This window comes from Bactrocera neohumeralis, chromosome 2 (genome assembly GCF_024586455.1).
Source record: "Bactrocera neohumeralis isolate Rockhampton chromosome 2, APGP_CSIRO_Bneo_wtdbg2-racon-allhic-juicebox.fasta_v2, whole genome shotgun sequence".
NCBI lineage: Eukaryota > Metazoa > Arthropoda > Insecta > Diptera > Tephritidae > Bactrocera > Bactrocera neohumeralis.
In genome coordinates this window covers 89418303-89443780 of record NC_065919.1, presented here as the reverse complement: position 1 = coordinate 89443780, position 25478 = coordinate 89418303, and the positions used below count along the sequence as shown (strand labels likewise).

The 25478-nt window shown below is 38.8% G+C and overlaps 1 protein-coding gene across 1 annotated transcript in view; it reads right to left on the bottom strand.

Moving 5' to 3' along the window:
* Nucleotides 1–25227, bottom strand: part of LOC126751479 (extracellular serine/threonine protein CG31145) — a 43222-nt gene extending 17995 nt beyond the window's left edge. The window contains exons 1-3 of the mRNA XM_050461782.1: nt 24115–25227; nt 13372–13692; nt 4496–4620 (exon numbers count right to left, since the gene is read on the bottom strand). Of these exons, the coding sequence (XP_050317739.1) occupies nt 4496–4620; nt 13372–13692; nt 24115–24347 (679 nt within the window). The 5' untranslated portion in view covers nt 24348–25227. The remainder of the gene's footprint in view (nt 1–4495; nt 4621–13371; nt 13693–24114) is intronic.
* Nucleotides 25228–25478: the final 251 nt, after the last annotated feature.

Genomic DNA, 25478 nt, shown 5'->3' with positions numbered 1-25478 from the left:
TTTTGCCGGAAATCGTGATAAACCGCTTTTAACCCATAAAATTTTTACACCCCCTTCCAATTCCCGATTTTAGATCGCGCGCAAATTATTTTTCTTTTAATGCTTGTTATTTTTTCTTTCGTTTTCGGTGGTTTTCATTTATTCGATGTGTATGATTTATTTTGTTTCAAAAATTATCTTCAATGATTATTAATACTTGATTGAAAAGTAAGTTGAAACAGTAATTTTTAATATGCACGCACTGGGGCGTATACGTCACATTCCACAATATTTTTTTTTTCAAATATCACTCATACGCCCCGACACTACTTTGAGAAAATGCTTAGAGTGTAATGTGATATTGCAAAAAACCGTATAAATAAAAATATGGTTCACCATTAGGTCGCAATAGGAACCACAAAAGGTGGTGCTGTTAACCGCAATAAACGCTTTCGAAAGAAATTGAGTTTAGTTTATAAAAAACGACTTATAATAATCAACCCTGGTCAGAATGTAAAGAAGTAATGTAAAAAAGTGTGGAGTTACCACATAATTGTTATAAAAATATATGCAATTAAGCTTTAACCAGCACAAGCGGCCTAACAATTTATATATGTGTGCTACTTCCGCTTCCGCAACTCAAAGTTTAAGCTAACTAGGAAAGTGCAAATCATAGGAAAATGGATAAATCGTTAATTATAGAAGAGAGTGTTAGAAACTAGCTTAATGCACAGCACTCAGACTGCTCGCACTCAGGCACACTCAATGCAAATGCGCGCTGCTAACAGGCGGGATGCACAGGAATGTAAGCAGCAGTCGTGCAAACCACAAGCATTCCGTTATATGCAGTTATTCGAATGTGGCAATAACAAAACAAGAAAAGAGTGCCGGAAGCACGAGCACACACAGTAATGTTGTTATTATTGTTGGCAACTCTTGCTTTTTTAAGAGAAGTAGATGCCCGCTAAAGAGTGAAGGCGAAAGTTGCGTTTCCGTACCGCAAAGGCAGCCGTCGGAATGGATGCCTCTTTTCCACCAGCCACCGTTAGGCCGCCACTTGCTTCCATCAAATGAGCGCACACACACCAGTAGCACGCAAGAGCATAGCGTGAGCAAGCAGTTTGCGATCAGAACACGAAACTTTTCGTATTCGGCCATTTCGTGTTGTTTTTTGTGGGGAAATGCGCAATTATTCTGATCCCGAGTTGTTAACAGAAACCGAGACCAAAAAATCCATCCAAATTGTAACACAAACAGCAAACACAAACACAGTGCGAAACTACACATTTTACCACAGCATTCATGCTGACAGACAATAAAATGAGAGAAGCCATAGTTGTTTTTCGGTTGCGTGTCCGGTGAAAAGTTTTCAGTTGCTCTGCTCAAACACTCACACACGCTTTCGCAGTTGTTTTGTGCTGCTCTATTTTGCTTTTATTTGCATTTTTAACCATCATTCCTAAATACTGTTGATGGCTGGGAGTTGTAGTAATAAAATTTGGTAAAATGTTTGAAAATGGAAATATATATCGATACTAAGAGATAGAAATATGCAGCTAAAATTGGCTTATAAATTCTAGTAAAAATACAAATAAGCACATTTGCAATTTCGCAATAATTTGAATGCTTAATTCATTTAAGGACCTCACAATTAATTATGCATTTTGTAATTTTGTTTAACAGAAATAATAAAATTTTGTAAAAATTCGCAAACACTAAGCAAAAGCCTCACTTAGCTCATAGAGATAATTTCAATATCGCTGCCTCATGTAGCATGCAGCCGCAGCAATCATGTACTCGTAGTTACAACAACTAGTACTTCAAGTGGCAACAGTCAAGCCGCGTTGAATTAAGTTGAATCGAGTTTTACCTTCAACTTTGTTTCGACTTTACTCACACATCCGCATAAAACGGCAGAATGCGCCTTTATGTTGTAAACAACAGCAGTAATTGTTGCAACGCACACAAGCAACCGGAATAACAACACAATTAGTGCAATTATGTAGGTTGCATCTGCAATGCCATTCATACCCAAGTTACAGTTGCTGCCAGCGCTCCTCTGACTGCGATCGTTCCTACACGAGAGTGATGAGCGAGTGTAATGGAATGGCCGACGTGCATACATATGAGAGCGGCAGTGTCGAATGGAGCAGGTGAAGGAGGAAACACAATTTGTTTGGCTAATTGTTGAAGTTGCGTGACTTCATTCACATATTGTTGTACATTTCGTTTGTTGTAGCGCACGTAAGAGCATTCATTTATATTTCAGTCATTCTGTATTTGAAGAATACCGACCGGTGTTATTTTAAAATGAATATATACACACTGAAGCCATGTTAATATTTAATTCGAACTGTAAAGATGCTTTAAAGCGAAGTATATGCGTTTGCTTCCACTAAAGCGCATTTCGTTGTGTACCCCAACACAAATCGGTGGTATACTTATAGGCGCTTGAGTGTGTTTGAAAAACTCGACTGAAAATACTTCTTTTTTCAGAAAGAGAGTGAAAGATAATTCAATATTTTTTTTGTGGATTATTTCACAGTATGAGAATTATTGTGTTTCCATTTAGTATCATAGTAATAAATTATGGCACTACCCTTATCCCTTTCTTTTAGAAAAAATGTACATATATATATATATCTCTTAAGAGAAGTTTAGACCCACCACTGATATTTTGAGGAAGTATGGTATGAAATAAAAACAGTTAAGATATAGCTTTTAACACCAATAAAAAACAACTTATCCTCCCATTTTGGCTATCCAAACTCCTTTAGGGTGTACGACATCGAAAAACCAATGCATTTCTACGAACCTTTCTGCGAACTGCATATTTTAGTTCTGAAACGAGGCTAAATGCATATATAACGTCTGTGGCTCACGGATATCAATTTCATTTGTATTTTAGAAATTGACTTGCTTGAGCTAAGACATATCCGGTCAATTGAAAAATTCCCGTCCTATCATAGTGAAACATATATTTTTTTGACATAATTCGTTTTTTCATCATAGTTCTCTTCAAGCTTCGGCGATCACCTCTTCATTCGATAAAAATTTCTTCACAGCGAGCATTCTTTGGAATCTGAGAATAGAAAATAGTCGCTGTGGGCCAGATCTGGAGAACACAATTCATGGACTTTTGATAATCCTTTCACTGACTTGTGACTCTTTTTGCTGAAATGCGGTATTTTTTTGGCGAGTTCATACTTTCTACGGTTCAATAACGCTGTGTGTAATAGTCGCTGCTGATGATCCTTCCTATTTTCAAGGCAGTCAATAAAAAATATTTCTATCCTACTATCACAAAACACAGACGGCATAACCTTGCCAGCCCACTATTGTGTTTTTCTTTGGAACGGGTTCATCATGGATGACAATCGATTGGAGTTCGAAATGAAATGATGGCGCCACGTTGCATACATTGACGTTGACGTAAAAATTAAGTTTTATTGCGCTTGAACATCTCCAAACACTGCTCCGAATCATAAATTCGTCGTGGTTTTTGGTCAAAAGTGAGCACCCACTTTGCAAAGAGTTTTCTCATACCCAAATATTCTTGGGTGATATGATATACACGTTCAGTTTATATTTTTAGAGTGTCTGATATCTAGAAAAACTTCACTTTACGCACTTCCAACATTATTTTGTTGACTTTTTTAATGCTTTCGTCGGTAACAACATCTTGTGGGCGTTCACTGTGTTTACCGTCTTCGGTGACCATTTCATTACGTCTGAACTCTGTATACCAATCCTTCATGGTTGATTTTTCTGAGACAGCATCTGGAATCTCGTCATCAAGCCAAGCTTTTCCCTCAATTGTATTATTTCCCTTCAAGAAGCTGTATTTTATTTAAACGCGAAATACTGTTTTATACATTTTTATCACAAAAACAAAATTAGTTTCACACAAAATGATATAATTCACAAACTTACGATCTGACAGCTGTCAAATTCATTCACGCACCTTTTGAAAGTTAGGACTAACTAAAAATCATATGGGTCTAACTAAAATAACTAAACATTTAATGGCGCCTTCTATGTGCCAAAGGGCTTTTCAAGTGACCTCTTATATCATGCCAGGATCATGGCTGAATAAGCAATTATACTCGGATTTTACACAACTGCATAGACATTTTGTATCAATTTAGGGGCGAAAATTAAGGATGCCGCAATCAAAAATGCACTCCGTGACTCTTTGTTAACAGGTCTACTTCCTTTGAGGTGTCTATATACTTATTGCAATGCATTTTAAGTAAGGAAATTTGGCAGTAAAATTATTTTTAAAATATTTTTTAACCAACTTTTTATTGTATTTTAATGGACGGAAAAGCGCTCAAAAACTGGCGACGAGCACTTCCAACTGATATAAAAATTCATCCCGCTACAATAAAATCTCATCTAAATTTTGATTTTTAATTATGCTATATATTAAAGCGAATTAAGCGCTTTTGTGGAGTGAAGTTGGTATTTCAACAACGCCTTTCTTTCACTTTTCAAATTTGTTGTAGGTACTCACCGACATGTTGCACCGGCAGCTTGATCATATCATGTATCACTTCGTCCACAATAGTGTCGTTCTCCTTGTAGAGCTCACGCTTAGATATGTGCCACTGGAAACGTTCCAAATTTGTTGCATTTTTGCTGTAAAAAAATTAAAACAAATATTAAATTTGGGTAAGAAACACTTAAGTAAATATGCAAATAGAACTCAGATCCGAAAGCATGAAATTTCCATATCGACGATTCCGGCACAGAGATAGAAAATTGCATGTTTTGGCAAGTGAACTGCGGCCGCCAAAATGTGTGTTATCGCACTTGAATTTTTTTATTATTAAAAATTGTGTTTTTACCCGTGCCCCCGGCTCCGCGAATTTTGCAGTAAAAATTTGCAAGTACGCGCTTTCTGGCTGTTTAACAATAAGTGAAATCAGCTTTGTGCTCACAAAAAACGCGAGAGTAAATAGAATTCGGATTTCATTTCTGTGCCGCTTTCAGCGTTCACTCAGCGCTTGCTAAAGTTCAGCAGTTCAATGTTACACAATTTATGTTTCCGAACTTTTTAGTATTTAAATGCACGCTGCCTGCAAATAACTGTCGCTTTGCGGAGGCGGATTATTTTACTGAAACTAATGAGAAAATAAACACATTTCGCTTTCACTTTCGCAAAAAGATTGTTGAAGTATAACTAATTTCTGTAAGCTAAAAGCCTATATAACTGTTTATATAAACGTCTTTATAAATGGATATGATGTACTTGGAGAAACAATTAAAAGTGACTCTTGTAGTAGACTCTTTGAATTTACCACTTTTTGGTAGCTAAGTTATGCCTGAAACTCTCTCCCATCTCCCATCAGCATTGTCAATGACCTGAGTATCCTCGAAAATCAACAATAACCATATAACAGAAACAATGCGTTGATTCCAGAGAAAGGCTTAGCTGGTGCTCTGCGCCCTCATAATACACAACGAGCAGTTTAGCTACGATCGTAATGTAAGAAGGAAAGAAAAACTTAAATATTTGGCTTTATGAACACTGAAGGACTGTTTAGTTCACATAACAACCACTGACATTTGCCACTGACCAATAACGGCATGTAAGAATACAAATTGTGAAATACAAACTGTTTAGAGATAGCACTCCAGTAAGCTTCTTTGATTCTCGTGGTAAACTGGCATTAATTCCACGACAAAACTTTTAGTTTACTTTCTAAAGATAATATGAGCATAATACGAGTATTGGAGCTTATAAAGCTGAAGACGGAAGTAACTGATACTAATCTTCAGTGAACATATGGTAGAGGCAAATAAAGAGTTCGATGGATTTTGTGGCAGAACGTGTATTTAAGGATACATTTCAGATTTACCATATTTTTATAAACAATTTGGAAACTACGAAGAGGCAGAACTAAAAAGAAAATTGCCACAATCCCAGAAACGCATAAATGTTCCTGGTGGGACACTTCTTAACTTGGTCAACGATTATCATATGTTCAAGTATGTAGATTCCGCTGTTGGCTGCATTCCAGCCAAATGCATTTTGGCATAGTTTTCCTGCAATTTGCCCCTAATGATATGCAAACAAGCAGCTGCAGCAGCAATGGCGACGACGACGGTGACAGCGGCAGCCGCCACAAGGCGCATCCAAGTGAACGAAGAACGGAACATAGGAAGTCGAAATATGAATACGGAAATAGTCGCAAGTATGTGAGCGGTATGACGCGTCACTAGCTAAGTTGCAGCAAAATGGCAGATAGCAAGCGGGGTGAAGGTGCATGCGAAACTTTTACAGTTTCTTCGAAATTTGCGTAAGAAAGTTTCGACTGCTGCTAGTGAATTGGATAAATAAGAATTGGGATAAGTTGCACGACGATGCCATAAGCAGCTCCTTTGGGTTGTACTTATGAGTGCTGCAGTGGTATATACACATGCATGCGCATGTGTGGGTATCTTGTAAAAATCGAAAAGAAGGAAAAAACTAAAGTGTACATATGTATTTGCATATGTATGTGTAAGCGCAGAGCACACATTTCAGCCACTCAACTGTTCAATGTAGCATACGCGCTTTTGTCAGCACTCATTTAGCATTTGCTTGTCGTTAGTGCGCTTGGGGATGCGCCGTGGCGTATGAGTGATGCTCGCTTTGAGGCTGAAAGCTGACTAACAAAGCTCATTTGTGTTTATAAAGTTGTGTTAAAGCTCAATACGCTGATGGAGGTGATTGATTAAACGTACTTTGATTGATTTCAAATTGCATTTAGCAATTTTCCAGTTGAATTTTTCCCCCTTTCAGACGCTTTTATAAGGCGTTTATGTGAAGTGACAAAAGAAATAGCAGCACATTTGATGTGCAATTGATGTGGCTTGTATTTCTCCAAAAACTTATTGCAAATGTCATTTATTCTACTAGAACTTCAAGCTGTTGGTTTAATACATCTTCGCTTTGTTTTACCGCGCTTGCGCCCTTCTCACTTGCATTTTTCGCATGTTTCAATACAAAACGAATAAGTGTGCAACTATTCTAAGGCACAGTGAGCACGCTCTGTGGAAGTTAAATAAATACCACGATAGCGCCTTCTTTTGATTTGTGTTCGCGTGCAGTTTGAAACAAACTTCTTCGCCAAGTTGACAATCCGTTTAAACAAGGAGAAGCATAAAATTAACTTTTGATACATCGTAGACTTTCTAAGCATTTTGGAATTATATGCAAAGAGTTGTAATATGCGTTGAGAAAAGGAAGAAAAAATTAAATTGAGAATAAAATAATAATGTGTGAAACCTCATTTAATAATATGCATAATACATTATTTTAAAAAGCTCCGTCTATCTCTTACTCATAAGCTAGATAATAACATTTGTAAAAAAAATCATTTTAATCTGTAAAACAAATATATTTGCTTCATAAATTTGTATAAATTTATTTTCTAGTTAGTGCTAAAAGTACACTCCACACTCCTTCTCTTACTTTTCTAGCGCTAAAGCACGATTTTGCAATTAATTGACTTTTAACGTGTGGCACACAATGCAACGATTTTGAGTTCAACAATGAAATAATTTTATAAAAACTTGGTCCTTTACGTATATAACATATATAACAACTTTTAACAACTACATAACCAAAACTGAAATTTTATTTCTATACTAGTTATAGTCGTATCTCTCTCTCCACTTCACTTCTGTTAATGACAGTTGATTTGTTATATGTACATATGTACATATCGTCACCTAAACTGTGAAACTACGTTTCATCCAAGAAATCGAAATTCAGGTTTTTATTGCTTACGATTCACTACATCATATCACATATGTATATGTAGCTTCCGTTTTCATTTATAACCAATATATAACCCATTTATAACCCATATATAACCAATATATAACCATTTTATAATCAAAACTGAAATTTTATTTCAATATTAATGGTTTCTATTATATCGTTTTTCCTTCGCCTGTAAACTTATGAAAAGTAATGTTACGTTTTTGCGCATAAGTGACGATATATAGTATACCCTAAAGCAAGTCTAAACTGAAGAGTGTTCATGTACTGAGTACCATAGCAAGCAATAGATAAGTGAGTATTAAATTTACTACTTTAGTAAATTTTTTTTTGGTGTCACTTCAAATAATTTCTGTAATCCGTCATACTCCAAGCGTTATTAAAAAAAGGTATCAAAAGCAAAATCTCCCTTACCATTTATTTTATAATATTTTATTAATTCCTTTCTACTTCACTTGTTTGAAAACCAATTCTATTTGAGCGCGCACAGCTTCTCAAGCTCAACCGGTATATGTAAATCAACTTGCTGTACGCCGAGGGTCGCACGAAATGCGTGAGGAATTCGAAAGCTTTGACGTGGCAAACGCTTTTCTAATTTATACACGAAAACGCTATGAAAAATAAATCCTTTTGTAATTGAGTCACGTAAATTAAATGTGCAACATTCTTGTAGATCTGAAGTGTTGCACGCGTTGGTGTTGGCATCGCAAGCCAACACACACACATACACAAATAAAAATCAGTAAAAATCAGTTTCTCTTTTTGCACTTTCACTACAAATTCGCCCCCCACCATGAATGTGTCAGTGTCACAAATGCTCACACACATACACACCATTCCATATACACATGTCTATATATGTACATATGTACAACTGGGTATGAAGGCAAGATGGCATCAATGCCACTGGTGGATGAGAGCACGCGCCGAGTAAAAATGGGCAAAAGCAAATTAGCTTAGTGTATAAAACGATTTGAAATAACCCGCTGAGCGCCTTTCGCCATCAACTACGTGTCCGCTATGCCGCTGGGAGCGGAGAAGGTGCCTTCGTTTGTGCCACAACAAATAACGTCATAGTGTGGTTGCGAGCTGCTTGTGACTCCAGCAGCTTCAGCAGCATGGCAGATTAAAATCAGTTTGTTGCAAACTAAATAAAATCTTTCAGAAATTTTATGCAGAATTAAATCTTTTTCATAGAGACTATGGTGAGCTGTGGATTGTAAATATTAAAAATTCTTAAAAAATCGAATTTGATTTCATTCAGTTCTGCATTGAGGCTTACATCTCGGTGGTTTTGTCTTCAGCCTGGCGTACTCTATATTATGAAGATTTTGGATATTGAAAAAGACTAAAATATCGGTAGTCGAAAAAGTCTTTTCGTATTTTGCCAATAGATGTCGTTGTAGTCGTATATCTCCTGAGCCACCTATCACATTGTGTCATAGCATAGAGTGTTGGAAGGGTGTGATTTTAAGCTTCATTTCAAAAAAATAAATTCGGTGAAGTCGAAAAAAAGTCACAACTGTTCAAAAATGAGTGAAAATAATGAAGAAATTCGCTATATTTTAAATTTTTTGTATAAAAAAGGGAAGAATGCCACGCAAGCCACCAATGAAATTTGTGAAATTTACGAAGACGATGCTGTATCAGTTCGTGTAGCACAACAATGATTCGCTCGCTTCCGTTCCGGAAATTTCGAAATTTCGAGTCACACTGACGGAATAATGTCTCTAGCGGAAAAATGACAAAAATGGTATATATGTATATGTTTATTTATTTGTTATTATGAGTATAACAAAAATAAGTTTAAGTTTGATTAGAAATAGGAAAAGACTTTTTCGACGCTTTAAAAAGTCTAATTTCCTTTCATTCAGTTCTGTATTGAGGTTCATATTTAGATAGTTTTGTCTTCAGCCTGGAGTATTCCAGATTTTAGACTGATCTATCCATAAAAAGCCCATCTAAAATTCATATTATACACAGTTATAAATTATTATTGGTACAAGGCTGAAATTGGCAACTTTTATAACCCAGTTGTAAGAATTTCCTTCACTTTATGGAGAGTGAACAATGAAATGCTTTCACAAAAGAATTGTAGCTAGTTATTTTAGAAATTACTAAACAGCTGATGTCCCAAATAACTGTACCAAGTGCATTAAGCCACCAACACAATGCAAATAGCTACAAAATGGTCAACAGAAAACTTTCCGCTTCCCATTCAGCGAGCAGAAACGCACAAAGATGCCTTGAATAGAGCGCCAGATAGGCAGTCAAAAAGTCGTGAAAGAGTTGTTATGATAACAAAAGAGCTGACAAACTTTACGCAATAAGCAGCCAGCGCAAGCAGCGACCACCACGTCAACAACATGAAAATTTAAGCACCGATTTGGCTTTCGCAGATTCTGCTGCGATCGAAGCTGTAAGGGACATTTAATATAACAGCTTTTGACGGCATAATAATAGCAGCTGTCAAGGCAACTATGTGACGTGCTGCAAAGTAAAAATGGCGTGGTATTAAACCAAAGCTTAGAGACATTCGCGAACAAACGCCGGCAGGGATCAGAAAAATCCACGCTCAGCTCCACCTTGCTGGAATAATTAAAGTTAATATAAATAATTGTTAAGGTCGAGCGCTGCATTTTTAATAAGGCTAAAAGCCTTGCTGCAATATAAATTAGCGCAGGCATACTTATGTAATACGGTATAGTTACGTAATATGGTTATATGCAAACAAGCACTAAAGCACATTTTTAATATTATCTATTTCAGGACATAAGCCAATATTTCCTTACTCAAGTTGAGAAAAGTAAGGAGAGGAATGGTACCAGCGCAGCTGAAACTTGAAACTCGCAGCTCAGTGGTGCTCAAGGTGGGAATGCGGTGAATACTGAATCTCTAGAGAACTTTTGGTATAAGGAAATCATAAAATTGTATGGATGATTAGCGTTGGCGCTGTTGAAACCAAATACTCTACCTGGCTCAGGTCTTCTCACATTTCTGAGGAGCGTATTGATATTGGCCGACGTAACGAGTTTTTATAGAACCTTTAAGCCCTTTCAGATTGGTTAATCACTTTTATAAGACTACATGATCACCTATAAAAAAATTTTACTTTCTAATTCATTAATACTACTACTTCGACAATTTGAGGTTTCATCTTTGCAAGGACGGAATAAGCGGCAGATGTAATGGCCACGCTACAAAAGTAGACCGATTGGAACAGCGAATGACGGCATTATTTTTTCCGCTTTTCGGCATTTCTGTTCAGTAAGGCTTGGCCTTTCATCATGGCAAGTTATATGATCCAACAACGAGTCGAAATTATTAAAATTTACTACCGAAATTTGCAGTCAGTAAACATAACTTTAAGAGCGCCACGTCCAAATTATGGTAGTCATAATCGTCCTGTCAGATTTGACTACACATAATATCTTGAAAATTATCCGGATTTTCATCGAAAAATCACCATCAGCGATGAGGTCTCAATTTTCTGACTAATGAATGGTTTCGTTCAATAAGCAAAATATTGGCGTACATTCTCAAATTGCAGAACTGAAGCCTCATGAATCGTCGAATGTTCGTGAATCTCATCAAAATTATCCGGATTTTCATCGAAAAATCACCATCAGCGATGAGGCTCATTTCTGACTGAATGGTTTCGTCAATAAGCAAAATATGCGTCATTGCTCAGGCAGCCGTACTTCTTCCGTACCATTTCATTCTTAAAATCGGTTTGCGTTACTGTGTCATGAGAATCGGATCACCGCTCAATGATAACCGAATATGTTTGGTCCGAATTGTATGATATGAATTTGGACAACATGTTGTTCCAGCAGGACGGCACCACAAGCCACATAGCGAATGTCACAATTGATTTATTGAAAACCGAATTTGGTGAACGTCGTTGGACTATTTCCTGTGGGACTGCTTTCAAATACAACTGACAAACACAGATGACTTATATGCCATAGTTTACACCCAAGTCAACTTCTTCTGACTCTTAAGAGGGAACAATTTCTGATCAAAATTAAAAACCATGTATAAGGCATTGGCCTTGGGTTCAAAAATTCGCGACATTAAAAATGCTGTGTCGGTAAAAAATTAATGCAATGTCATTCGCTATATTATATCGTGAAGTCGGTGTCTCGCAATGCCATGTCAAACCACAGCAAACTATGCCACACTGTTTTTAGTACCCGCCACACACACACACATACACAAGAGCGGAGAATGTGACGTTGTGCCATTATCCCGGTAGCAGTAGTTTACATGCTTAACCCATGCATATACATAGGCACTAAAATGACTGAAATACCTAGACATTGCTCAGGTCGGCAAAATATCCACGTAATTATAATGCCGTGCATTTCGTGAAACATTGCATGATGTAGAATGCGCCAACAAATCTAAATACCTATATACATATATATATATATATATATTTATATATGCATCTGCTTCAGTAAGGACATATCGCTACAAACCGGAGTATGAACCTCAAAACCTTGTAGGATACCACTCACCTATCGCCGCACAACACATAAGAATTAATAGTGACACAGCAATTTCACAATTGCCGCTGTGCTGCTGCGGATGCCACACCTCCACACGCCCGCAAACATACACACACATGCATTTATGAATTTATATAGCATCCATATTCTGCAAGTCGTCATTTTCCGAGGGAATTACAAAACAATGAGACACGGAAAAATCGCTACATATGCCGTTATGCGCATAAATATATTACGCTCCTGAATCCACTGCGAAGCTTTCACGAAATGTGAAATTGCATGCGTGAAGAAATCCGGATGAATGTCATTACTTTTTGATACTCGCAATCATACTTATACGCACATATTCTATGTATGTATGTATCCATACATATATTTTGATTACGTAACTCAGTTACATTGCTCGGTACTTCCTGCGGAATTGCGATCTTACAGCGCTGCCGAAATGCTGAATAAATTGCACAGCAGCAGTTGTGAGTGCGAATAGTCAGTCTGGCAACAATGCAGAAGTGTAAGTAATCATGTACAAATAGTAAGGGAAATCCAAGTTCACTCGGAACCGAAAGCTAAAAGTTCTCGGAAACTACCAGAATGTTTGCAAGGCGAATAGAGCATCGAGACAAGGCTTCCCGACGCTATCCCAGCGGCATTCGTTAATAATAATGGAAATGGTGGAACGATTTAACTCATTCGCACAAAATTTTCCATTATCGAATTTATTCGACTTGCGATATGAAACATCCTCTCTTAAATCATTCGAACTATCAAAGTATTTGTTATATGTTGTTGTTATAGCGGCTGAATTCTGCCGAGTTCAGAGCGCTTGGCCGGACAAACGATGCGCATCCGTTTCGGTTACGTGGACCCGACTGTCTTGGGAACGGTCTCGTGGTAGGATCACTGGCGCAAGATAATTGTTCAGTATTGCTAGCAAATAACACAAAGTGATATATGTAGTATTAAATTTAATAAGCTAACTCATGACTTGACCACACCCGTATGCATGTTTCTGGCACAAGAACTGCCATCAGTTATAAAAAAAATATATAGCGACCTCAAAATCACACTCTTATTGCGTTTAGAAAACAGAGATCTAGCACTCACCTTGGTTTCAGGCCCGTCATTTCAGCGATAGTTGGGTTCTCCGTTACCACAGACCCATCATCATCGATCAACACGTGCGAATAGTCGGTTTTGTCCAGGCCCATCAGCAGCCGGAACAAGTCGTCAAAGGGATCATGAGGTTCCCGCTCCAATTTCTGGATCGCCAACATATCCTCTCTAGCTGCTGCATCCTGCTGTACACCGCTCGTACCGGCACCCGCCGCCGCCGCCACGTCCGCCGAACTGCCACCTGCCGCAGTGCCTGCAGGGCGCGATTGTGTGGTTGTCGGCGTGGCTGTCTCCTTTGAACCGGATGAATTGCTGCAAATAAAAATAATTGCATAACAAAATGAAACATTTTGAGAAGAGATAAACACTAGTAAAACTATGCTAACAACGTCAAACACGGCTAAGGGATGTAGGACATAGACAACGCGACGCTGGCGTTGACGGTGACGATGATGCCATCAACATAGGCAGGAGATTATGCAAAATTTGTAATTACTGAAAATCTCAAGTTGTTGGTTGGTTGGTTCTTGCGTCATTGCTGCTTGTTTCGAAATTAGTTTAGTTTCAATAAAAGTTTCTGGAAAATAATTATGGCTTCGTGAAAGCGAAGCGAGTGGCAATACGCCTCGGCGACGAACAGCAACGCGCGTACGTGTGTTTGATGAGCGCTGTGCAGCAGATATGCATGTGTGCTATTTATGTTGGAGATAGAAGCGCAGCCGGCATTGATGAGTCGAGTTGGGTTGATGAGCGAGTGAATAAAACTAGTTGCCATCAAGCGCTCTCTGCAGAGTTTCGGCAAGTAGTCGTTGAGTGTTTTCAATTGGTGGCATGTACGGTTTGTGTGGATGTGTGGAATTGTATGCACTCCTTTGCATTCATTGCTCCTGTCGGCGCTGCAGCCAAATGCGAAAACTTCGTACGGCGCTGCCACTTCGAAAACAATTCGCAATAAAAGCACTTTAAATGTTTTCGCAATTAATTTCTACATTCGAAAATAAGTGTTTGGAATTGCAGAGTTAGTTTGATGGAAAAATAATAATAATAAAGCGAAATATGATGGGGAGTAAACGCAATTAACTACTCGAAAATTTCACCACGAAGTCCTTAGCACAGTTTAAATTAGCACATGAACTTTTAAATTAATTGATGAACTAATTTGGAGTGAGAGCAACCTGCATTTGCTGCGCCTGGGTGAGTTTATTTAAAGCGGCAATGACTCTAAATGCTAACTAGTAATTCAACAAGTGCAACATGTTTAGATATCGATAGAAGAAACCTATACTGTATTTAGGAAATCTTATTTCTTCGTAGAAGGTTCCTACGCCGAATATAATGCATTCGTCAAATACCATCAATTGAGAAAGACCCAAATCAGTCTCTTACACTTGTGGCGAATATTGCGAAAGGATCTTGACCTACATCCTTACACGATCAAATTGACGCAAGAACTGAAGCCGCTTGACCACCAGAATCGTCGTATATTCGTGAATTGGGCTGAGCAACAACTTGAATGTAATCGGGACTCTAATCGAAAAGTCATCTTTAGCGATGAGGCTCATTTCTGGCTGAATGACTTCGTCAATAAGCAAAATATGCGTCATTGCTCAGGCAGCAATCCATGAGCCACCATTGCATCCCGAAAAAAATTACGATGTGGTACGGTTTATGGGACGCCGGCGTCATTGGGCCGTACTTCTTCCGTGATGATCAAGATCGACACGTTACTGTGAATGGGCATCGCTACCGCTCAATGATAACCGAACATTTTTGGCCTGAATTGGATAATATGGACTTGGACAATATGTGGTTTCAACAGGACGGCACCACAAGCCACACAGCGAATGTCACAACCACGTTTGGTGAATGGCCAAGTCAATTGGACGGTCGTGCGATTTAACGCCGTTTGATTATTTCCTGTGAAGCTGCGCCAAGTCTATGGTCTATGCCAACAAGCCAGCGACGATTGATGAACTTCGTACGAACATCGAACGCGAAATTGCAGCAGTATTGGTCGATTTATGCTTGGAAACCGTCGGAAATTGGGTTCAGAGTCTGGGTTTCTGCAAGTGTTCGCATGGTGGCCATGGTGGCCAAAAGAATTCGAGTTCCATACCTAATGGAATCGATTGTGCTTTCACAGGAATAAAGAATTTCAGTGATTCCAGACACATAATATTTTTATAGTTACTTGCATTTCCAACCCTAATCAGAATTGACTACTTAGAAACCCTGCGATTCAGAGCTTCAATAGTTCCCTTAGTATAATACAAAAAAAAAAACAACAAATAAAAACTACAAAACGAAATGGTAAAATCTCTTCAAGACACAAATAAAACAAGCACAAAGAAGCAAATAGTGATCTCACTTTAACTTTGTCTCTTATCTTTGGCCACCAAAAGTTTTGTCACCACCACCCACGGAGTCAAGTTTTAAAGTTGGCATTTGTCAGTTACCGCAAGAGTGGCGAGAGAGCAGCGGGCGAAATTGATATGCGTGAAGTTTTGTCAACAAACAAAGATTGAAATGCACTAACCGCTTCATTGTTTCACTTGCTGCAGTCTTGCTGTTGCCATTGCAGTTGTTGCTGCTGTTAAATTATGCAATGCGGCATTTCCACAAACTTCTGCATATTGGGAAAGATTAAGTTGTGAATTTGGCTGAAATATAGTGAGCGGAGAACGGACTGAAAATTTAGCTTAATATTTTGGAATAAGCGACATGTTTCATTATTTGTATGGGTTTGTATTACTATTCTAATGACAGGCCGCCTCAATCTAGTTGAGACGGCAGCTCGTGTATAAGTAGAAAGTTGTTTAAAAATATTTTACGATTTTCTCTTTAGAGAGAGAGAGCAAAGGCAAAAAAGTTCACTATAAATTAGAAGCTTGAAACCTCGCTGAGGTTCCTTCTAGTTCTCATTAGAAATTAATGCTAAGTATCAAACATAAACAAAGCTTGACATAACTACTTGAACTTTGGTCCAAGCTCGTTGGTTGGCAATAATTTTGATGAGGTGAGAGTTTCCGAAGTTTTTTCTTTGAGGTTATATCGACTGAGTCAACTTCATACTTCTTCACATCGCTTAAATATATATTTTTGTTTATATTAAAACAAACAAACTATTATATAAGCGTGTATACACACATCTAAACATTCACATATGCAAATGAATTTACTCGGAAACTTTCGCACCTTCCTGCCGAGCTTTGTGGAGCTTACCTATTTTGCATACTCTAAACATTATTCGGAGCAAAGTGTCATCGCAAGTGGGTCGTTGGAAATTCCGCTGCAAAATGCTCAAAGTATATGGCAGCTGAATGCACTTGCGTTGATGGTCCATTTCAACAGAAGTGAGTTCTAGATGTGTTCACACTCCAAAGTGATAATCAAAATTACCTTGCAATGTGTTGAAAGCAGATTACTTCCGCACTTCTCTACAAAATGTCCAAATTTGATGCACATTTTTGTGAAGCAACAAATAATCATTTGGTATGCTAATTTTGTAATTTAAAGAAAATATTCTAACATTTATGGGCGAACTTCCAGATATCATTAAACTTAATCTTCGTGCACTTATGCAAATAGCGCATACAAAAACGAATGGAGTTTAAGGCACATTTCAGGAACCATTATATTCCGACAATATCGAGTCGATTATACTTGTAGCACTCCAGAAGACAATAATTTGTTATTCAGCTTACGAAATGTATGCAGGATGGAAAACTTTTTCTATTAGGCTGACGAACGGAATCTCTGTTAGTCTTTCAGAGGTTGTTCTTCACTGAATATACTTTGCGAATTACGCTCTGTATATTCCATGAAGTCATTACAGAGAAATTTATAACACATTGAGTAAAAATGTGAGTCCTCTCTAATTAAGAATCATTTTTGTTTTAATGTCTATAAAAATTGCTTAAGATATACTTAAACTCAGTAAAGAGGCTTCTGGCTACTTGCAGATATTTAATCGGTACACATGTTATGTCAATCCCTAACTTGCACAACAAGCAAGTCACTGTCAGCAGTCTTGGAATACCATATTTCGAAGGGTGTGCAGATAAAACTTTTTGTACTGATGAACTTTATCAGAAGCACGGATTGGTTCTGAGAGGAGACAAGATAATCAGAGGATTTCAGTCCCGGTGGTTTCACAACGGGTTTGTACGTCGTCAGACAGTCACTCTACCTAACTTCCTATGCTTTCTAAGTCATATGGAGAACTTTCACGATTACGAATTTATTACGAGTTTAGAATTATTATGGGAGGCGTCAACGGAGCCATTTTGAACTCTCATCTCATTGAATCTAAAATAAATGCATTGGGGTCTTTTTAATAAATTTAATATCAAAATTAACAAGTATTTTAGCGCATTTGCTGTTGAAAACCGGGAGCGAAAAATGTGTAGAAAACTATGTCCAGACTTAAGTAACTAAATTGATAAGAAGCATAAAAAGATCTTGATGTACATTTTGATCGATCAGTATGTTTCGCAACTATATGCAATAGTGGTCCGGTAATGAGCGGTTTATTGGCGTAAATAGGACGTGAGAAAAATTTCGGTTCGATACCTCAAAATTTCGAAGCATAGTTCGCGTATATAAGTGACATATAGATGGACAGACTAACAGATAGACCGACTCAGCTGGTTATCCTCATGATTTATACAGGGTTTTCAAATAAAAGTGACGTGATTCCAGATCTCGTTTTTTCCAAGCACACTACTTTATGTTCTGAATATAACATTATTCAAATGGCCTCCAAGACTTATTTTGCAGGAACGAAGGCGATGAACCCAATTTTTCAATTTTCGGGTACTTTTTTTCACTCAAGTCGTGTGTCGTGAATAGCCCCTTCAATATTGACTTCTAAACTTGAAGAGAGTCTGGTTTATTGCTATAAACCAATGACTTCAATTGACCTCACAAGAAGTAGTTTAATGGTTTTAAACCTCAACTTCTTGCAGGCCATTCAATGCCACCATTTCTTCAAATAATCGAATCTCCAAACTTTTCTCGCAATAATTGGGTTGTCTCAAATGCTGTGTGACACGTAGTGCCGTTTTGTTGGAACCTAATGTTGTCAAAATGTCTTTTCTTTTTTCTCCAAGATTTCAATTTCTTCCAATTGCGGTCATAAGGAGTTGGTTATCGTCAATCTATACCGATTTTTATACTCTCGCAACAAAGTTGCTAAGAAGAGTATTATAGTTTTGTTTACATAACGGTTGATTGTAAGTCCTAAAACTAAAAGAGTTAGATATAAGGTTATGTATACCAAAGTGATCAGGGTGACGAGTAGAGTTTAAATCCGGATGTCTGTCTGTCCGTCCGTCCGTGCAAGCTGTAACTTGAGTACAAATTGAGATATCATGATGAAACTTGGTACACGTGTTTCTTGGCTCCATAAAAAGATTAAGTTCGGCCCACTGCCACGCCCACAAAATGGCGAAAACCGAAAACCTATAAAGTGTCATAACTAAGCCATATATAAAGATATTAAAATGAAATTTGGCACAAAGGATCGCATTAGCGAGGGGCATATTTGGACGTCATTTTTTTGGAAAAGTGAGCGTGGCCCCGCCCCCTACTAAGTTTTTTGTACATATCTCAAAAACTACTATAGCTATTTCAACCAAACTCTATAGAGTCGTCCTTCAGGCATTTCCAAATACAGTCCACCTCCCGTACAAAGGTTATGTTGAAAATCACTAAAAGTGCGTTAACCGACTAACAAAAAACGTCAGAAACACTAAATGGCAGAAGGAAGCCGCACCGAGGCTTTTTTTAATTGAAAATGGGCGTGGCCTCGCCCACTTATGGACCAAAAACCATATCTCAGGAACTACTCAACCGATTTCAGCGAAATTCGGTATATAATATTTTCTTAACACTCTGATGACATGTAAATATGGGTGAAATCGGTTCACAACCACGCCTTCTTCCAATATAACGCTATTTTGAATTCCATCTGATGCCTTCTCTGTATAATATACATATACATATGTACATTAGGAACCAATGATGATAGCGGAATAAAACTTTACACAAATACGGTATTTGAAAAATATGTAAATGACGGATAATGAAATCTCGATTATCACTTTATCATGCGAGAGTATAAAATGTTCGGTGACACCCGAACTTAGCCCTTCCTTACTTGTTATTGATAGTAACTGTGAAAAGAAGTACGGACCAATGATTCCAACAGACCAAAAAACACCAAACTGTCAATTAAGGTGACTGTAATGGTTATTCATGAATACTTTGTGAATTTCTTCCCACCATAAACGACAGTTTTGTGTATTTACAGCACCACTCATATAAAAGTGAGTTTCACCGGAGAAGATGATTTTATAAAAAAAAATCGTTATCCTGAAGTCGTTCCAATGGCTTAATTTCTTGAGTAAGAACAATTTTATCCGGATGCAAGTCCAAATCTTTTCTCAAAATCCGCCAGGTTGTGGTGTGATACAGTCCCAATTCTTGAGGTCGTCCTGGAATCGACAAATTGCGTTCTTCAGCAACACTTGCCTGAATGTCAGCAAAATTTTTATTACACCTGAACATTACGTAAAGAAAATATACACACACACAGGTGGACGATTATTTCGATCATAGAATGACAAAATCGCACTCAAAGTTGCAATTGAGAATGATATTTTGACAATAAATTGAATAACTTATATTCTTGCGTATATCTCTCCATGATGAAATTGTAAATATTACTGAATACAATGAGAAATAATTACAGATTTGACACACAAAAATGTGAAACGACACTTAGAAATCATATCATCCCTTTTGGAAAACTCTGTATATATAGTATGTGCATATATTTTATATAAATAACATTATTCATTTCTTTAATAAAATTGGTGATGTTTCTGCAGAAAGCGGCTATAGCTTCTTAAATTCTGATGCCATTAAAGAAACTTTTTTGTGATTTGCTAGTGGAAAGAGAAACGCAATTACATCCGGGAAAAAAGTATAACACAATACAATTTTTCTTCAGAAACATGTGCGAGTATGTAAGTTGGATGAATATATATTTTTACACTGTTTTGTTTGCATAAGAGTTTTCTGTCCTGCGAAAAACCATATAAACACATATATATGTACACAGCTATTTAGAGTCAAGCAGCTCGAGGCGATTATTCCAAAATAAAAAATTTCAATAGCGCACTTTTAAACTAGTTAGCCGCACAGGGCTTAAGGATGAAGAAAACTTTGCGATTTCATATTGTTTTCGCAAGAAAAAGGCAAATTGAAAAGGCGTCTGACACCTGCTGACTTGGAAACACAAGCCGAAGTTTCAAAGTTTTACAATTTAAAAAACAAAGTGAAAGCCACTTATCCATAAGGAAGCTGTGGAAGCTATGGAAGGATGGGCAGAAAACCGGAAAATGAGAAATGCGAATTTTATAGTTCCTGACAATTAAAACTATCTCCGAAGTTGTTCCAAATGGCAAGGAATTGTTTATTTACACACATAGAATAAGTTTACCTTTTTAAGGAGTGAGCGAGTCAGTGAAATCAAATAAATTGCTGCCTAATAGCTTCAAAGAGATTTGATATGCCGGAAGAATATATTATAAATTTGATCGTGAAACTTTGGCGTTCGCAGTCGACCATTGGCTTAAGCCAGCATTGGCTTTGCCAAAGTAAACGAAACCAAAACATTTTGAGACAATAATTAACCACGGCTAAAACAACAGCAACAAACGTTTAAACTGCACTTTATTTCATTGCGCTCGAAGCCAATTTTGAGCCAACTGCAAGGCTCGCATTGCACAAAGTAGCCATGAAACGGTAAATACGCCAGCGCTGCTTAAAGCCAGTACAGAAACATACACGCACACACTCATATATATGAAAATGTGCATAGAAGTTATGAATTAATTAAATGTTTTAGCGTTTAAGTAGTGGTCTAAGGCAGCAAGCGCAACCACGCCAACGTCTGTGTTGCAACAAGCTCGATACTTTGCTTTGTCTTAGCGGCGCTAGCGCTTTGAACGCACCCAAATCCGCATCTACCACATTAAAGGGATTGCAGAAAGGACCTGCGGTGAGGCGTATCACCAGCCAACACCGATTGCTTGACATCATATTTAGCGCCAGCCCGCCTTCATGCCGCCTACCGCCGGTTTCACACTCTCGCCTTCAAAAGAAGCCGTTAGTCAGTGCGCTGCTTTGTTGCAGCTGCAATAACTTTGCTGGTTGCCCGCCATGCAGCGCTTTCGTGTAACGGCATTAGTAGCTTTTAATGTTGCCGGCGCTGTTGCTATTGCTGTTGCTCGTGCCACAGCTGCTTCTGGCGCCACGTAGAGCTGTACATATGTATGCGCGCCCGGCAATACTTCTCTCTACAAATACACCAAGCCATTGTTTATGCGCTTACCCATGGCCTAAGCTATGACTCCGGCCGTCGATGGCTATTGCTGTTGTTGGTGTTGTTTTCGTGCAGCAGCTACACCGGCCGCTGCATTTCCTTACGTTTGCTGCTTCCGCAATTTACGCCATTTGGATGTTTTATTACTTGGCTTCCGCAACCGCATTAAAGGCACAGCATAAACCAGCCACCAGGCAGCCAGCCAGCCAGCGCAGAGCACAACCGCAGGGCTGCAAGCGACAGCAGAGACGGCGGCGGCGCAGAGTGTGCGCCAAGCCAGCAAATGCTGTTAAGACGACAAGTAAGAAGATGGCTTATAGCGTTTAATGCAAACAACGGCAATACCAACAACAACAACTATAACAAAAACCCACACAATAAGCACAATGCCAATAACAAGCGCCCATTCTAATATTATGAGTGGCAAAAATGTTGCTGTCACCGGCGCCCTACCCCCGTCGATTCGCAGATCCTGCATGCGCTGCCAGGCCACATAACCTATAAGTAATATGACGTTTGGCGCTACTTTGGCCTTGGCTGGCTGGCTTGAGACTTGCTCGATACTTGGTGTGGCAATATTGTGGGCTCCTCCTGTGACTGGCTGTTTTCGATGTTTCGTCGACGAAAGGTTGAGCTTTAAAGCTTTTGGCATGGCACCAGCTTATGACGGTTTATTGCATTTTTTATGCTGCCTGTTGCGCCGTTTGATGGCTGCAATCAGTTACCTTTTGTTGCCGTCAATATTACGGTTGCTTTGTATAGGTTATTTACAGCTAGTCCAGGTAACTTTATTGCTTTTAGACGGTTCCGTATTAATATACTAATAAAGTGTGCGTAACGGTACATAACACATAGCTAGATAAACATTATTTTTACAAAATTTGGTAGCTAATATCACGTTGGCCCTAAAGAAGTAACGAAATATGGTAACTTTGTTTCATTTAATTATTAAAGATGGCAACGATTTGGAATTGATGTCAGACTGATGGCGAAAACTGATTTCGGTGAGAGTAGTTTAGAAACGGTGCACTAGTTTAGTGTGTATTTGTCTAGAGATTGAAGAAAAACTTCGGGCAGCAATCCATGGGAAATTTCGAGAAGATTCTAGACAAATAAAACAGTTTTTCCTAGAAGGACTTCATTTCGATCCTTCAAATGACATCAGTTGCTTCGGTGGTTCGATCCGAACAATATGGTGGTCCGATATCTGCGCTTCCATCAAGCAGCATATTGAGAAGAAAAGGCCGTTTGATAGATTTCAGATCGACGTCTCAAAAGCTGAGAGACTAATAAGTATGCATATAGATAGACAGACAGATAGACAAGCAACATTCATTGTGTTTTTACAAGAGTACCTGCCGATAACGTCCTTACCCCACGGTGCTTAAAAGCGCATAGATCAAAACAATGCGTGGATCAGCGCCCCAAATACAAGCTTTTTTCAAGTATTATTTGGTTGAAATTGGTCAGATGGAAGGAAAGGTCGGCTTCGAGTCCGACCTAAAATCTCTGCTGTGTTGTGGGTCCCGCATCCAACCGCAGTGCGACTTCACACTTAACTGAATTTTCAATTCTACCTGCCTTTAAGTTTAAACTCCAGCCGCCAAGAATCTCCTGAAATGGCCATGCCTAATGAGCACATTGGAACGGACTCGAAGGGTAACTTCTCCACGTGGTACCAGAATTAAGTATACAATCAGAACTTGTAGCTTTTGCAACTACCAGTTGAGTACTCATCATACTCAATGAATTTATTAGAAAGAATCTCATTCAAAGTCGAAAATATCAGTTCAAGCTGGGTATTATAGCACTAGTTCTGACAACACTACGCTGATATTTGGAGGCAAGCCAAACAACACATAGGCATACTGTACCGTGGGCAAGTTCTATCTCCTGCCCGCTGGGGGAAAGACAGTCAGACAGAAGGATATGTCAAAGTCAACTCGGCTCTTCATTTATACACTTTAAAGAGTCTTCGATGTTTCAAAACAACTTTCAAGCATTGTGAACTTATCTTTAGACCAGATTTTCAAATCCGAAACTTTAATGGCTGATATGAGTTAAAGCAATATAGGTTGTAGCAACTCTATGTACTCTTCATGAGATGGGAGCCAAACATCGCACCAGAAGACGAAATGTCAACGCTTTACTTTTCGCAAATCATCTATTAACCTCATTTGCGTCAACATTTGCAAGGCGCTCGTCCATCAACTACATTCGACTTGACAGCAGTGACCCGACAGTGCCTTTCACATGGCTTGAATCTATCTCTCACTTAAAACTAAGCACACATACACCCACCCGTACGCCCACAAATTAACACATACGGCTCAAGTACTCACCTCTTTTGCAGGAATTTTCGTTTGAAGTCTCTGAAGGCACCAGTGCCACCAGTGTCACCGCCATCATTTTCATTTACATAACGCACACGTGACTGCTGCTGTAATAAATGCCGATTCGTAACGCCGAAATCCATCTGCACATCGACCACCAACAGCAGCGTCAGCAGTATCAGGGTTGCACCCAGACTAATGGCGAGGCGGTCTTTAAGCTTCATGCTGCGCAGCAGACCCATTACGTCGAATGAGCGTCGCTTTGGAATGTTCTCGACGGGAATTGTGTGAGGCGTTGGCGTCGAACGCCTACTTGTATGCAACGTTTCGTTGCTAAAGCTGCTACTGTTGCTGCGGCATACGCCTAACTGCACGGCAACATGCTCGGCAAAGCTGCCTAGGCCAATACTGTGGAAAAATGAAAGAAACCAAATTTGTGTTGTTGCCGCTGCTGTCCGTTGTTGTCTTTCAGCCGTTACACGGCCAGCTGTTGTTACTCTGGGCGACTTGATTGAGGTAGTTGTTGTAGAATTTGCTTGTTCGTCGGTGTTGTTGCGCCTGCGCACTAATACACGCCTCCGTTTGCCCGGCTTCGTGTAACAAGCTAGTGGAGTGGAAGATGACTCAGTTGCATCAAATGTTGCAACATTCGCACTTTGTTGACTTAGCTTATAATGATGTTGTCCAACGTAATTGTTGTTGTTCTTGCTATTAACGAATCTCGCTTGGGGCAATGATGGACACTGTTGTTCTGTGGCTGAAGTGTATGTGTCCGCAGTGGGTATTAATTCACTGCGCTCGAGTACCGTTGGTTTATTGGCACTACTGGCTGCACTGTTGTTGTAATGCTGATTGTTGTTGTGCCTATTGGAATCACTTGCGCCACTGTAATGCTTGTAATAGTCTTCTGGCGTTGATAATTCGTCTTCGATCGACCAAGCGCTCACTTGCTGCTGTTGTTGTTGCTTGTGTCGAAATCTGTTTAGGCGCTCCGCTAGCGATGCCTGTGTGGTTGACCAGTCGGCGCTGGCTAGCGCTGATGTGAAACCGTATTTCGTGAGGTTGTTGTTGCTGTTGCAGGCTCTTAAGCTTGAGCTTGGCAAGGCTGCAGTCGCAGTCGCAGTGCTGAAATTAAATTTTGGGAATTTCGTCAGTAAATTTTGGCATATTTGTGAGCGTTAAAAACAAAAATGGAAAATGCATGCAAATTGGCGTGAATTTGGCCTAAGGAAAAGCTATTAAAAATATAGATGTTGAGGGATTGAGGGCAAATCGTGCAAGTGAAACGAGGCGCTGGTTTCCTAAAGTTTATTATTTCACAGCCTGCAATATTTTGTATTGAGTGCATCAATATGATATGGTTTTTGTTTTCT